Source organism: Polyodon spathula, chromosome 17 (assembly GCF_017654505.1).
Source record: "Polyodon spathula isolate WHYD16114869_AA chromosome 17, ASM1765450v1, whole genome shotgun sequence".
NCBI classification, from domain to species: Eukaryota; Metazoa; Chordata; class Actinopteri; order Acipenseriformes; family Polyodontidae; genus Polyodon; species Polyodon spathula.
Genome location: NC_054550.1, coordinates 36,366,083 through 36,380,694, shown reverse-complemented (window position 1 = coordinate 36,380,694; position 14,612 = coordinate 36,366,083). Strand labels below are relative to the sequence as shown.

Below are 14,612 nucleotides of genomic sequence, written 5' to 3'. Positions count from 1 at the left end.
AAAAAAAAAAAAAAAAAGATAATTATTTAAATAACTAAGGAGTTACAGCTTGGGAATAGGAACCACTACTTTATAAAAAAAACAAACCAAAAGATGAGCTTTTAAATAAAAACATAAAAAGCTCTTTCATTACTTTTCCTTGACCCATGCGGTGGCGCACAGCCTTTTTATATCGCTGTTTATGTTATTATCCTTGATTTCTGTATAGATATTGTGCTAAAATTACAGTCTTGCAGCAACACCACCATGTCTTTTAAAAGTTTGACCTGGTATCTGGTTCCCTTGCCAGAAACAGAAAACAGCCCTGATTTGGGTTTTGAGACTGAAACAACAACAAGCCCCGTGTCTCACTCCAGCAGCTCTGAGGATCATGCGCACAAGATGAAAACACCAAGGGCAGCTGGCAGCACTAGGGCACCGATTATGGGAGGTCAGGTTTGTTCAGTTAAGAGGCACTGCGCTTCATAATGAGGTTTCTGAAGTGCGCTATTTATCATGCTTTTACTGTTACTGTGCTTCCTTGGAATGCAATAGGAGGGACTAATTCAACATGTTAACACAAACAGAACAGTATCACACAATATATTTTAACCAATTTCTTCCTACAATAAAAGACACAACAAAACCTAAAGACTGTCACACCCTTGTACAGGTTACCTGTTGCATTTCATTTGTTTTCAGGAAAACATCATTTGTGGTTTTAGAATCCGTTTGGGCTTACCTAAAGAAGATATTGTTATAGCAACACTGTGGCATAAAAGCAAGTCAACGGCCAATAAGAATGCTTGCAGTTCTCGCTATCAGGGGAATAACCCGACCCAGAAGGTAAAGGAAAGACGACTCCTTCCATGCAACACAATCTCAAGTGATGCCCTAGGGCTGTGTCATGGTTCTGTGACACGGGCAGCCAGAGTTACATCTTCCAGACACCACAAGCAGGCCACAGCATTCAAACGATCAGCATGCTGCAAGCAGGCTGCAACGGCTCGAGGGAACAATCATCTAAATACTTGATGGATAATGAGTAAGTGCATGTGACTCTGAGAGCAGCTCTTACATGCGGGTTCATTGTCATTCGAGCACCTAATGGTAATTCTGGAATAAACACACAGTGGGCTGGATTCAGAAAACGCTGCACCGTTATTCTACCGGCACCACACTTTATGGGCCCTTATTTAAAGTGCTACTTACAAACCTATAGTGACACGGTGCCCATGCTGCCAAGCTACACCTTCCTTTGGTCTGTCATTGAAATGTCTTTCAGTCCAGCCAATCTGCCTTCATGCAGTCAGCGCCACTTAAAACGGGGAGCTTGTGAGCCCAGACCTGTATGCAACACCTGGAGAATAAGGGGACAGTGATGAAATACTAGTACAAAATATTTACTGCAGTTCAACAACAGGGGGCAGTATAGTCACAGAAACTGCTTTACCACGCTTCACTTCTCACTCCAGAAGATGCAAAGCAAGCCTGCCTGACGAGGCTCCCACTGCAATACCTTCCGATCCAAGAATCAAAAACTCTTACAGCATCAATGTGAAGATAACTGTTCATGAAACTGGAACTGAAGCAGAGTCCCCTGTGATGATCTCAAACATAATTTCAGCCATGATAGAGTATCGGCATCCTCCTTCACTCCTCATCAACCCACACACCACCTGCACTGCAAAACTGCTTCACAATGATGCCACTTCAAATCTCATTAATAGAGGTAACTGGATCAAAACCATAAGACTGGGCGAGCTCCACATCTACTCATCACAACACTGTAGTGATTTCTACACCCTGTCAAATATAAGCCATTAGAATACAAACAAGTGGAGTGTCAATTGCCAATTAGCTGGTTTTGAGCAGCGCAACAACTACTCCACAAGCTGAAAATGGCAAGCTTTATTTTTAAAGTTAAAAGTTTATTCATACTGTGCATGCAATGAATTCTGCACAGTGGTTAATGAATCATTCATCTAGTCGGAGCAGACTGCTGCAGGACAGCACAGTAAAATCATTACTGAATCTAACGAGGCTCACAAGGAACTTGGCACATGCCACCTGGCACCACTTAATCTGAAGCAATGGGAGACAGGGTCCCATAAGACCAGAAAAAAAAACAGGAGTAATAACAAATCAAAAAAGTAATCCTTTACTGTAAAAGCAGAAGACCCGTCACAGAGCTGCACTAACACGCTTATATATAGATGACATGTATGTCTGTGTGGAGAAAGAAACCTTGATTACATAGATCACAATCTACAGCCCCAATAGCTCATGCACTAGGAGGGACAAAATATGCCCAATTAAAAAAAATAAAATACAATCACTAACTAGCTAGCTAGCTAACTAAATATAGATTAAAAAATATCCAAATGAACAAGTGGTGTACTGCGCAAGGGCTTGCATTACATGACTCAGTGACATGAATCTATCTGACCTATCCAAACACTGGCGGATTTAAACACAGCCTCACTAAATCTTATAAACCAGTTTGTTTGCAGACCTCCTTTCACTGTATCTGATTGCATGCACTGTAGCAAAGTTAACAAGAGGTTCACTAAATCCGCTCCGGTAGCAAAGCAGCATTAACACAGTTAAAGACAGAGCAGTAAAGCAGCATTAACACAGTTAAAGACAGAGCAGTAAAGCAGCATTAACACAGTTAAAGACAGAGCAGTAAAGCAGTATTAACACAGTTAAAGACAGAGCAGTAAAGCAGCATTAACACAGTTAAAGACAGAGCAGTAAAGCAGACCCAACAGCCAGGACTACTTAACCATGTAATATGGGCTTCAACAGTGCCTCCTTCAGCTTTTTTTTATTTTACTGCATCATTGCGTTCCGTGGCTTGTTCTGTTCCAATGTTAAGGTAGCCCTGGCTAGATAATTACTCACAAATAATTACTCACTAAACTGTGTTTATTGTAAAGTGATGACTTTTAATTTTTTTAAAGTGTGATTGGGGTTAATGGGTTAACAAAAAAAAAAAATTAAGTGAAAAAACTAGAACTCTGAGGCATCAGAATGACTGACTGCACACATCATAAAACATGCAAGAGGGGTAAATGGCCTGTGCAGCTCCAGTATATGCACTTTAATATGCAGCTTGCAAACACAGCACAGGTGTTGCTCTAATAAAATGCACAATTAAAATGAAAGCAACCGAGAGTGGAGCACCGTGCACCGTTTGTGTTTCCATGATGATTGAACTTAATAAAGCAAGCCTGGAACAAGCGTTAGAAAAAAGCTCTCTTAAAACAGGTGCTTTCAATCCCACCCACGCTGGTACACTGTTTTATATTCAGAAGCACTCCCTCCAGAGTGACAGACTGAAAAGAACAAGAGCAAAAAACTATTCAGAGCACACAGGCTTAGTCACGTATAAGATTAATGTATGTATATTTTATTGGGAAGCTTTAAAAATACATTCATTACATACAGTTGTGTGTTCATTTTGAGCACTGTTTGTGTACTAAACGTACATCACTCAGATACTGCTGCAAAGGGATGAATCTTCCGCCACCATTTTAATTGATTTTCATGTAATGCATTACAATTTGCAGCTCTGTTTGAATGTAATCCACTAGTTATACTTGTACAACTAAAGCAAAAAATATTTTTTTGCAAACAGACTCTTGCGTCACAAGCTGTAAGTTTGTCAGTTACAGTGTAGCCAGTCAAGTTTTTCAACCATCTTTTTACATATCCTTTGCAAGTCTCTCCTGTCAAATGTATTACTATGTACTCATTTAGCAGACGCTTTTATCCAAAGCGACTTACACAGACCTGGATATGAACTACGCATCAAAACTGCTGCAGAGTAAGTTACAACAGGACCAAGCTTTGACGTCTGGTCCGAAGGACGGAGCACAAGAAGGTTAAGTGGCTTGCTCAGGGTCCCACACAGTGAGTCACTGGACCACCAAGCCTCCTTCAACCACCTTTACATAGTGTAAAAGGATCATCAAACAGGCTAAATGTAATATCAACCCTTCTGATTACAACAAGATTACTACACAACGCTCTAGCTACATGAATCCGGCATGCAAGAGCTGCTACTGAGTCCCAGCAGTGGAGCTCATGTGTGATGGGAAGGCACTGCGTTTGTGCCCAACAGCCAGGTACAGTGTCCGAGGAGGACTTCCGCTGAATGGTGCTCAAACACAAACAGACGAGGTAAGATCAAGCACTGCCCCTAATGCTTTTCAATTTTTCAGCAGGGTATCGTTAGTAATTATAGTGGTTTCTTTTATTCCTAAAATGGGTAAGGCACACCGCAGAATTAGTTTCATGTGAGCATCACTAATCTCTCTTCCTCCCACACTGAAGCCAGTAAATGTCAACGCTTTCATTTGTGTAATAGCATGAAGTCTTCATGTTCTAACAAGCTGTAAAAGCCACAGCATGAGAGCTGGGAAAGACAGAAGAGGCAGAGAGAGAGAAAGAGAGAAGTCCAATGCTCTTTACATTATCTGAGGAATACAGAAACTTCCTCAACCAAAAGAATGAAGGGTAACCAGCTTGTCGTTATACACACATATACACACACTAATAGCGGTATATGGGTTGAACGTGTATTGTAGCAGTGTTTAAATGCACTCTGCTCTATTCATCATGTGCTTGCCATACACAGGGGTGTACAAGCTCAAAACAAAAGCACTATTGATTTGATTTGAAGGGAAAGGCATTCACTGCTGCCCCACATTATGTTTCTATATTGGATCGAATACAGTATGATGTTACACTCGCTGTTTTGTTTGAAAGGGTTCTTAAACCCTGTTCACAACGTAAGCAGGGTTTGAAAGCACTCCAGGGATTTCTCTATAAATACCCTTATGCCCAAGGACTTGCACAAATCTGATTTGGCTTGCAACTGTGTATCAAAAAAAAAAAAAAAAGAGAGAGAAAACCTTGATCGTGTTTTTGGCAAGGAGGGGTATTACACATATGCTGTAGGAGAAGCAGAACAGTACAGATATAACTAGTTGAGAGCTTAAGTTTCTTAAAAAATTTTCTGACCGAGAGAGAGGCGGCGGCGGGGTGCCCCTCCGGGAGGGGGAGGGGGGACTATCCCCGGGACTGGACAGTCGGCAGTCTGCTGACGACGCTGCTTGATCCATAAGGCACTTAGAAGCCTGATTGTTCAATAACAGGTGTACGGTACCTATTTCTTGACGGCCATCTTTGATTGTGCTGAGATTTGTTGTGTTGCAACACAGTGCACGTGTACGGTCACAGTGCAAAACCGGTCAGTCATACCCGTTCCTATAGAAACAACAAACATTGCAAAGCATGCATACAGTTGTTCAACCTGTGCCACAAAAAAAAAAAAAAAAAAACATACCCAGCTATAATGAAGACATGCCGAGATTCTGGCTTTCCACAGACCAGAGTTCTGTTAAAGCTTTGAATAGAAGAAAATGGGACGCAACGTGTTTTCATTGTAACTGAATCTGCAGCAATTATTTGTTTTAAAGGTAAACGATAATAGAAATGCAGCGTATTCTGCATACCTCTGGTAAACACAATGAAACGGTTATACAGAAAGACAACCCAACATAAATAAGATTGTGTTTGAATTCAAACTTAAACACAAGACTTAAAAAAACATGCAGCCTAATCTATCATCATCACACAGTACATATGTGATCTATCATCATTAACCAGTACATATGTGATCAATTATCATCACACAGTACATGTGTGATCTAGCATCATCACACAGTACATATGTGATCTGTCATCATCACACAGTACATATGTGATCTGTCATCATCACACAGTACATATACGAGTCCATTTATTCACATAATGGATAGCTGTTATGAAAACAAGGGCAAATGTTAAAATCTATGTTTCAATTCCCTTCAAGGTGCTCTAGTTTAGATATAAATTAAGAGATCAATTGTGCAATTCCAGTGCAAGTCCTTTGTAAAGCAGTAACCCTACACTGACTGTGAATCCAGACTGGGGCTGTGTGACCCGTCCTGAACGCCAGTGATTCCAGTGCAAGTCCTGTGTAGAAGATGGATTTTAACACAGGTTAGTACCTTTAAAAGCTGGAAGCTTCTGCAGCTCTCTGTGGTTGCTGAGATTTACCCTGCTGGAGCTCTGTCGTTTCTCCTTCTTCACTGCTGTCTGGGGACCGGGCAGCTTCACTTTTGATACCTGTGTTGTAGGTGGCGTATTGTTGCTGTTTTTTTGGTTAGAATTCTGGAACACAAAGACAGAGGGAGAGGGGAAAGGGGAAGGGAGCAGGCATGGGTTAGGTTTTCGTTTCCAACTTTGACATTTACCGAGTTTCCTCTCTTTGATTTATTCTTTTGTTTCTGCTATGAAAATGAGTCCTGATCCTGCAATGTCAGGCTTTGATGTTAATTGTCTGACTAAAAGCAATTGTGTAGGTGTTTGGAATAAACGCATTTGAAATATTAAAGTACATTAAAGAAAAAAACCATACCATGCCCCCCCCCCCCCCCCCCCCCCAATTAATTTTTAATTCAGTTTTCTATTTTAATTAAACAAACACTGACAGAAGATTTGCAGAGTTCTACTTTTCTGCCACCTGCATCACTTTGATTTGCACCATGCATACAAATCATGGTCATGTTAATAAAAATCCACAGTTAGTATTTTCAATATTTTTAAAGCTGTTTTGGGATTTGAAACTCCATTGCAATACAATCATGTATTCCTACTACTTTCTAAAAAGCAATGTTGCTACAGTAGAAGACACAATGTGTGACTCCATGGCCCAGCATTAATTAAATGATCTATCTGAATACTCCCATGCATCAATAATAACCACACATGTTCTGTGCTCACAGCACACTGATCCCCTAAGATTGTTTCGTGACAAACTTATGACGTCTGCACTATCAGATCACATTAATAAATTACATCTTCCTGCTGATCACTTGCTTCTGAATTCTGATTCTCAAATGCACAAACAACATGCAAAAACTCAAAGAACCATAATCGTGATATAGGAGTCACTTCAAACCAATATATTTCGCTCAGGTATCTGGTACTGTATTACCGATAATGAATACATTTTTGGAACTTGCTTTCACACTGTTGTGCTGGATATCTGGGAATGCAGTATACATTTTAACGGTGACAGCTTGAAACATTATATTTAGAACAATAGAGGAAAATAATTTCGTCTAGGATTTATGTGATGTCATAAACTTTCACATAAACACGAGACGGAATTATTTTCCTTTAACTCACTGAAGCCCATCTATTATTTTTTAGAAAACACGGATATTATCTGTGATCAAAAAAAGACAAGAAACAGGTGTTAACGTTCAAATTGCAAGTGAATTTAATGAATAATAATAATAATAATAAAGTAAATTAAGTCAATATTAAAGAATCTTAAACATAATTTTGTTTTTGATCATTCAGGAACGGTGAATTAAACTTTGCAGATAATGAACTGCAAAAAATATTTTTAAGGATAAATGCTGTTCAACATACCAGCCAGAACGATCAATAATTTGAATTAGCAGACAAGTAGAAATACAGTGCCTATCGTCACACCATAATATTAAGAATAGTACACCCTTTTCTGAACCCTCTATTAAATGATAATTCTTAGAAGAAAAAAATACACTGAACAAAAATATAAACGCAACATGTAAAGTGTTGGTCCCATGTTTCACGAGCTGACATAAAAGACCCCAGAAATTTTCCATACGCACAAAAAGCTTATTTCTCTCAAATTATGTGCACAAATTTGTCTACATCCCAGGTAGTGAGCATTTCTCCTTTGCCAAGATAATCCATCCACCTGACAGGTGTGGCATATCAAGAAGCTGATTGAACAGCATGATCACTACACAGGTGCACCTTGTGCTGGGGACAATAAAAGGCCACTCTAAAATGTGCAGTTTTGTCACACAACACAATGCCACAGATGTCTCAAGTTTTGAGAGAGCGTGCAATTGGCATGCTGACTGCAGCCACCCGGACAGCTGATGAAACTGTGGGTTTGCACAACCGAAGAATTTCCGCACAAACTGTCAGAAACCGTCTCAGGGAAGCTCATTTGCGTGCTCGTCGTCCTCACCAGGGTCTTGACCTGATTGCAGTTCAGTGTCGTAACTGACTTCAGTGGGCAAATGCTCACCTTCGACGGCCACTGGCACGCTGGAGGGAAGTGTGCTCTTCATGGATGAATCCCGGTTTCAACTGTACCGGGCAGATGGCAGACAGCGTGTGTGGCATCGTGTGGGCGAGCGGTTTGCTGATGTCAACGTTGTGAACAGAGAGCCCCATGGTGGCAGTAGGGTTATGGTATGGGCAGGCATAAGCTACGGACAACGAACACAATTGCATTTTATCGATGGCAATTTGAATGCACAGAGATACCGTGACGAGATCCTGAGGCTCATTGTCGTGCCATTCATCCACCGCCAGCACCTCATGTTTCAGCATGATAATGCACGGCCCCATGTCGCAAGGATCTGCACACAATTCCTGGAAGCTGAAAACATCCCAATTCTTCCATGGCCTGCATACTCACTAGAGATGTCACTAGACATGTTTGGGATGCTCTGGATCGACGTGTACGACCGACAGTGTGTTCCAGTTCCCACCAATATCCAGCAACTTCACACAGCCATTGAAGAGGAGTGGGACAACATTCCACAGGCCACAATCAACAGCCTGATCAACTCTATGCGAAGGAGATGTGTTGCACTGCATGAGGCAAATGGTGGTCACACCAGATACTGACTGGTTTTCTGATCCACGCCCCTACCTTTTTTTTAAGGTATCTGTGACCAACAGATGCATATCTGTATTCCCAGTCATGTGAAATCCATAGATTAGGGCCTAATGAATTTATTTCAATTGACTGATTTCCTTATATGAACTGTAACTCAGTAAAATCTTTGAAACTGTTTCATTTATATTTATGTTCAGTATACAAAAAAGCTAAGAAAAAGCTGGATTTCAAGTGTGATTTTAAAAAGTCCCTTGACAGGCAGTGCATTTTGTGTCATTGCTCCACAGTGACACAAGGCTGTTTCTCCACAAGAGCACGGCTAGTCTTGGCAACCCACAATAAACCAGCATCTATACAGTGTGAAGGAAAGAGTCTGGAATAGAAAGTCAACCCTGTTGGGTATTAGCAGCCTGTTAATCAGGGAGAACAACTTAAACCAGTGGGGGTGTCAGCATTAAATAATAATAATGAACCCAGTGTGCAGCCTTGACCTAGCACCCCACATGCTGGAATGAAATTAAAATGATGGTGCTGCCATTACCAGTACAGTACATTCCTGTGCTATGAAGTTAGATTTATCAGGTCAATGCCACACACTGCAAGTTTCTATCTATCTGCTACACCTCCATATCCTCATATTATTACATGAAGATCTTACACCATAACTTTACAGTACTAATCATTGACAGGCATTTGAAAATGAAGAACAGTTAAGACAGAAAACAAAAATTGAGTGTGCAGTCTCGTTGTGGCACTGTCCCTACCAGAGTCTGCAACAGAAAAACAGTAAACTGACAATGCAGCACACCTACGCGTTGCGAATCTATGGCATAATTACTGTACCTCGTGTTCTGTGTTTTCTTGCCCATTTTTACCTCCGCTGGTTTTGCCAGTTTTTCCAGATTTCGCAGGTTCCTTAAAAACAACAAGCAAAAAGTGAAGTTAAGACTTCCATTCTGCCATTACTTCGAAGGTGAAGATTTAACAGACAGATAGATAGATAAACAGATTGATCGACAGATATAGATATTACGTGTTTCAAAAAGCACAACACTATTGAAATACTGAAATATGAAAACAAATAATCAGACTTCGCATTTAAAAGTGAAAACTGTCGCAAAATAAAAGTAGAAGTAAAAAGAGCAGTAAAACTTTGCCAGTACAGCAGCAACAATACAATGTATTCAAATCAATCACGACTGGGGGTACTCTGGAACTGTTAAGGTGTTTACAGTTGTACAAAAACAAGAAAAGAAAATAACTAACAAGCCCAACGCGTCCCCTGCATGCACACAGTTAAACTAAAACAGTTTGTATGAAACAAACACAGCGAGTCCAAGAAGCGTTAAACCCGAAACACGCCGCTCTGTACCAGTTCAGGAGTACGTGTTGACAGGACCGATAGACAACAGCACCAGCGACTGAGCTCAATAACCCAAACCGACACCAACACCAGTACCAGTACCAGTACCAGTACCATTACACAGACTTCAACTGGACAAGATCAGCGACAGTGCAGCTCCAGCCCGGCCAATGGGCTAGGCCTCGGCTTTACATTACTTTATAACAAACTCACATGAGCTTATACAGTTGTTATCCCTGTCGGCCACTGTTTAACACCCGGCGAAGTAAAACTCACCTTCTCTTTCTTAGTTTTATTCGGCATTGCAGTGCTATAGCCGCCCTCGCCCCCCTGCCGACGCTCTCCAGTCTCTGATATCTCTTTTCTGTCACTCTGCTGCGGGTCGCCTCCGCTCCATCGCCGGGGATTGGCTCAGGGCGCTCACGTGTCTCAACGTCCTCGACTCCCATTCTGCACAGCGGGTCTTCTCAGCGGGGGGTCCAAAGCTGTAAAGAGGTTCGGAATGCAGCTGAACCCGAAGAGTCTGGCCAGAACCGCAGTGTGTGTGCGCTCTGTACATGTTTCATGAGTGATCATCTCAGCGGGCACACCACTGAGGACTTCACGGAAACATCTCAACCATGCAAGCTTGAAAAATCTGATCCTCAACCATGCAAGCTTGAAAAATCTGATCCAAACACGCCCTTTTCTTCTTTTCATTCGCTATATCTTTTACTAAACGCTGGGACTTGCAGATTAATTGTGAATATACGGCTAGTTTATTATTATTATTGTTATTATTATTATTATTATTATTATTATTATTATTATTATTTATCTGTATTATTAGTAGTAGTATTAGTAGTATTGGCCATACCATTTGAGATTTTGGTTTCGTTTGAGTGGACTGCAAGGACAATCTGTAGCTTTGGGTAAAGCAAGAGGTCTAAATTCATGCAAAGTTTAATGAGTACAAAACGACAGAAGACGAGTCCTGAGTGTAGTTGCTACTGTTTAGTCAGCTTGGTCTGTTAAAAAGAGAATATTTATTCACTTTGAACCCCAAGCTGATGAGCTCATATTTCTACTTGTGATAATAACTTAATAACCCCTGTCCTGTAATGAATAGCTATTGTCTAGTTATGCAGTTATCACAGACACATAAGCTTAAACTGCTATGTTGCCATGACCCTGCCTGAAGGGTGTTGTATTCTGCACAGATCACAGACACAACACTGACCCCAGCATGCATATCAATGATCCAGATCACAGACACAACACTGACCCCAGCATGCATATCAATGATCCAGATCACAGACACAACACTGACCCCAGCATGCATATCAATGATCCAGATCACAGACACAACACTGACCCCAGCATGCATATCAATGATCCAGATCACAGACACAACACTGACCCCAGCATGCATATCAATGATCCAGATCACAGACACAACACTGACCCCAGCATGCATATCAGTGATCCAGATCACAGACACAACACTGACCCCAGCATGCATATCAATGATCCAGATCACAGACACAACACTGACCCCAGCATGCATATCAATGATCCAGATCACAGACACAACACTGACCCCAGCATGCATATCAATGATCCAGATCACAGACACAGTACTGACCCCAGAATGCATTTCCAGGGAAGAACCTCATTTGTTCATGTAAACGTGGAGAACATGCAGCAGGGCACTGGGGCTCTGACTAAATACACTTTAAAAGGCACTTCTTGGCTGGCCACTAGAGTCAATATTTACTGAGCTGTAGAAGCTGCGTAATCAAACAAACCTAGTCCTATAGCAACACCAAACAAGAAACACATGAAAGGACTAGGGATACAAACACGGGGACCTGCCTGCATGAAGCAGTAAAACATAAATCTAACGACTGCTCGTACGCGAAAACCACAACTACTCCACATATTGGGCTTTTATATTCAGTTGAAATACTCTGTGCCATATTGGGCTATTTATTTATTTATTTTAAATCGTTGCATTTGCCCAAACCTTCAGTTTTGCTAAATCTGAGCTGACCATAGTTTTGCACTTTGCAGATTCTAGTCCAACGTGGAATGCAATAAAAACACGTGGAATAAAATGCGCATGTCAGTAAACAGCAGCGGCGCAGTCGATCGACCCGCTACTTTTTTTTCTTACAGACAGAACCTTAATTACCTTAAGAACATTGTTATGAAAATGTTTATATGTAATCCTTTCCGTTGAATACGCACAGAACAAAACAATCACTGTCCCATTCCCTGCATACCGGTTTTGATGGCACTGGCGCGTATTTGAAATTTCAAATCTCGCCACAACACTTGTGATGCAATGAAGAGAACATTAAGGACTTATATTACAAACTACATCACTACTTTAAGAAGGCTGACCATTGTTTTTAGTAAAAATGCAGACGAAGACAGCCGACAGCAAAATTGCATCCTATGACTATAGAGTTTAAATCTGTTTGTACAGAGACCTGGGCATTGGATTGGACTGCCTTGCTTGTAAGATGATATATATATGTATGTGTGTGTATGTGTGTGTGTGTGCGTGTATCTCGGTTCCCGCAGGCAGGCGCCTCACACAGGGTGAGGGCGGGCGCGAACACCCGGGACCTCTCGCACTGAATGTCTTTGTGTGTGATTACGTCACCTACCAGCCCTGCTGCTGCCTTCTTCAAATCAGCATTTTAACATCTACTCTCATGTAATGCAAATCAATCTTAAATTGATGACGAATAAAAAAGAAGCGAGCGTTTAAAAGACGCGGCAGGGCGTGATCTGCACAGGCGTCGTGCTGACTCAAGAGTTCTGCGCTGCCGGTGACATCATCGAAAGGAACAGAACAAAAACATGCGTGCTAAAGATAGCCAAAAGATAAGCAAACCACCAGACAGTACTTATCCGCTAGATACTTTCAAAACAGGTCCGATTTAGCTGGAAAACGCCAGTCTGGCAGCACTGGGGAGTAGCCTAAAATTGGCATGCCAGAGGCATGCATCACTATTACTGTAAGGGTTACATCAAGTTCAATGCAGAAATAAAACGCGAGTTCGCATAATTTGTTTTAGAAAATGTCTGTTTTAATTGGCGTTCTGGTACTTTCAGATTCAAGGCTACACCGCTGTTTAGATGCACCATTGCTGTCCCGACGGGCGCATTGAGCTCCCTACAGCATATTCAATGTGTGTTCATTTTGTTAATAAAGTTGTTCCTACAATCCTACCGGTGCTTGTAATTGTGTGGGGCAAGAGTGTGGAAACCCTGTGTGATCAGATCCCTTCCCCAGGAAACCAATCCAGCTTGATTACTGTCATTTGTGTGCATTTCAAACTCTAGATTTCACTGGGTAGAACCTGAAAGAATGAGATGTGACAACTCGTGCCCCGGGGAAGCCACCCCCAGCACGCTCCCCGCATTGCAATCCCTAACCAGGGCGCACTCTGCATGTGTGACAGGGCTCCGCTGTGAAGGGGTTGTATTTCTTACCCTTAGGGATATCGGGTCCTCTCTTTATCTTTCTGTGGGCGCTTCACTGAGTCCTGCTGCCTGTGATGCAGTCCATTGTAACAATGACTCCACGTGCTCACATTGCATGTTGAGACTGGATTGTGTTTTCTGTTCCCGGGCTCTTCTCCAGGGGCCCTGTCTTGTGGTGCAATAATTGGAGGCTGAAGCCTGTGCTAATGAGGATATAATGATGGATTATATTGACGCTACTGTAGTACAATTAACTTTCAATTAACTGAACACTGCTGTGCTCCTTTTACACGTGTTCATCCTAATCCAGCGCGCGCTTTAAACACGTGGCTGTTCTTCACTTACCAGCACCGGGGATGGTCTTCAATTGACAGACACGTGTGCACTTCTTCACTGCTGCATGGTTTGTCCAGTATCATTGGCTTGCACTTCTGTATGAAATAAATGACTCTATATTTTTGCACATAAAACAATGTATTGAATTGTTGCAGCAGCCTCGTTTCACAGTGTTCAGTGTGCGGTTGACGTGCATGCCTACGATTAGTTCCCCAGGTGATATAGACACCGGCTCTACAATATCCGCTGGACGCTGTTGCTTAAGATGCAGGCACTGCTACTTGATATCCGACACATACAGAGATGAGGAGACGGTTAATTAAAACCCAGCACACGATGCACACATAACTGGTTAAGTGTGCTGTACACTGTGAAGTGCGCTCCGCCTCAATTAACCCCTGCTTGTGCTGCGTGTTCCTGCCAGCGCGCTACACTACACGATGTTGTGTTCACTCTGCGCTGCTTGTTTCCTGCAGGTGGGTACAGTATATGAAGGATGTAAATCACACATCTTGAGGCGTTCTAATATGTTCATCTCTAGTGGCCACTCAGTTCTTGAAATGTCCCTTTGTGCACGTTGCTCACTCGTTTCTATTGAAATGACCCTTTGTGCACGTTGCTCACTCGTTTCTATTGAAATGTCCCTTTGTGCACGTTGCTCACTCATTTCTATTGAAATGTCCCTTTGTGCACGTTGCTCACTCATTTCTA

General features: G+C 41.8%; 1 protein-coding gene across 4 annotated transcripts in view; it reads right to left on the bottom strand.

Annotated features, from left to right (window-relative positions):
• The window catches only part of LOC121329871 (serine/threonine-protein phosphatase 2A 56 kDa regulatory subunit gamma isoform), a 31,991-nt gene extending 21,495 nt beyond the window's left edge, over positions 1-10,496 (bottom strand). For 2 of the 4 annotated variants that reach the window (XM_041275836.1, XM_041275839.1), the window contains exons 1-3: positions 10,365-10,493; positions 9,569-9,640; positions 6,042-6,204 (exon numbers count right to left, since the gene is read on the bottom strand). In XM_041275836.1, coding sequence (XP_041131770.1) covers positions 6,042-6,204; positions 9,569-9,640; positions 10,365-10,391 — 262 coding nt within the window. In that variant the 5' untranslated portion in view covers positions 10,392-10,493. Of the gene's footprint in view, positions 1-6,041; positions 6,205-9,568; positions 9,641-10,364 lie in introns of all 4 variants that reach the window. The other 2 variants (XM_041275841.1, XM_041275835.1) reach the window with 2 other exon arrangements.
• Positions 10,497-14,612: the final 4,116 nt, after the last annotated feature.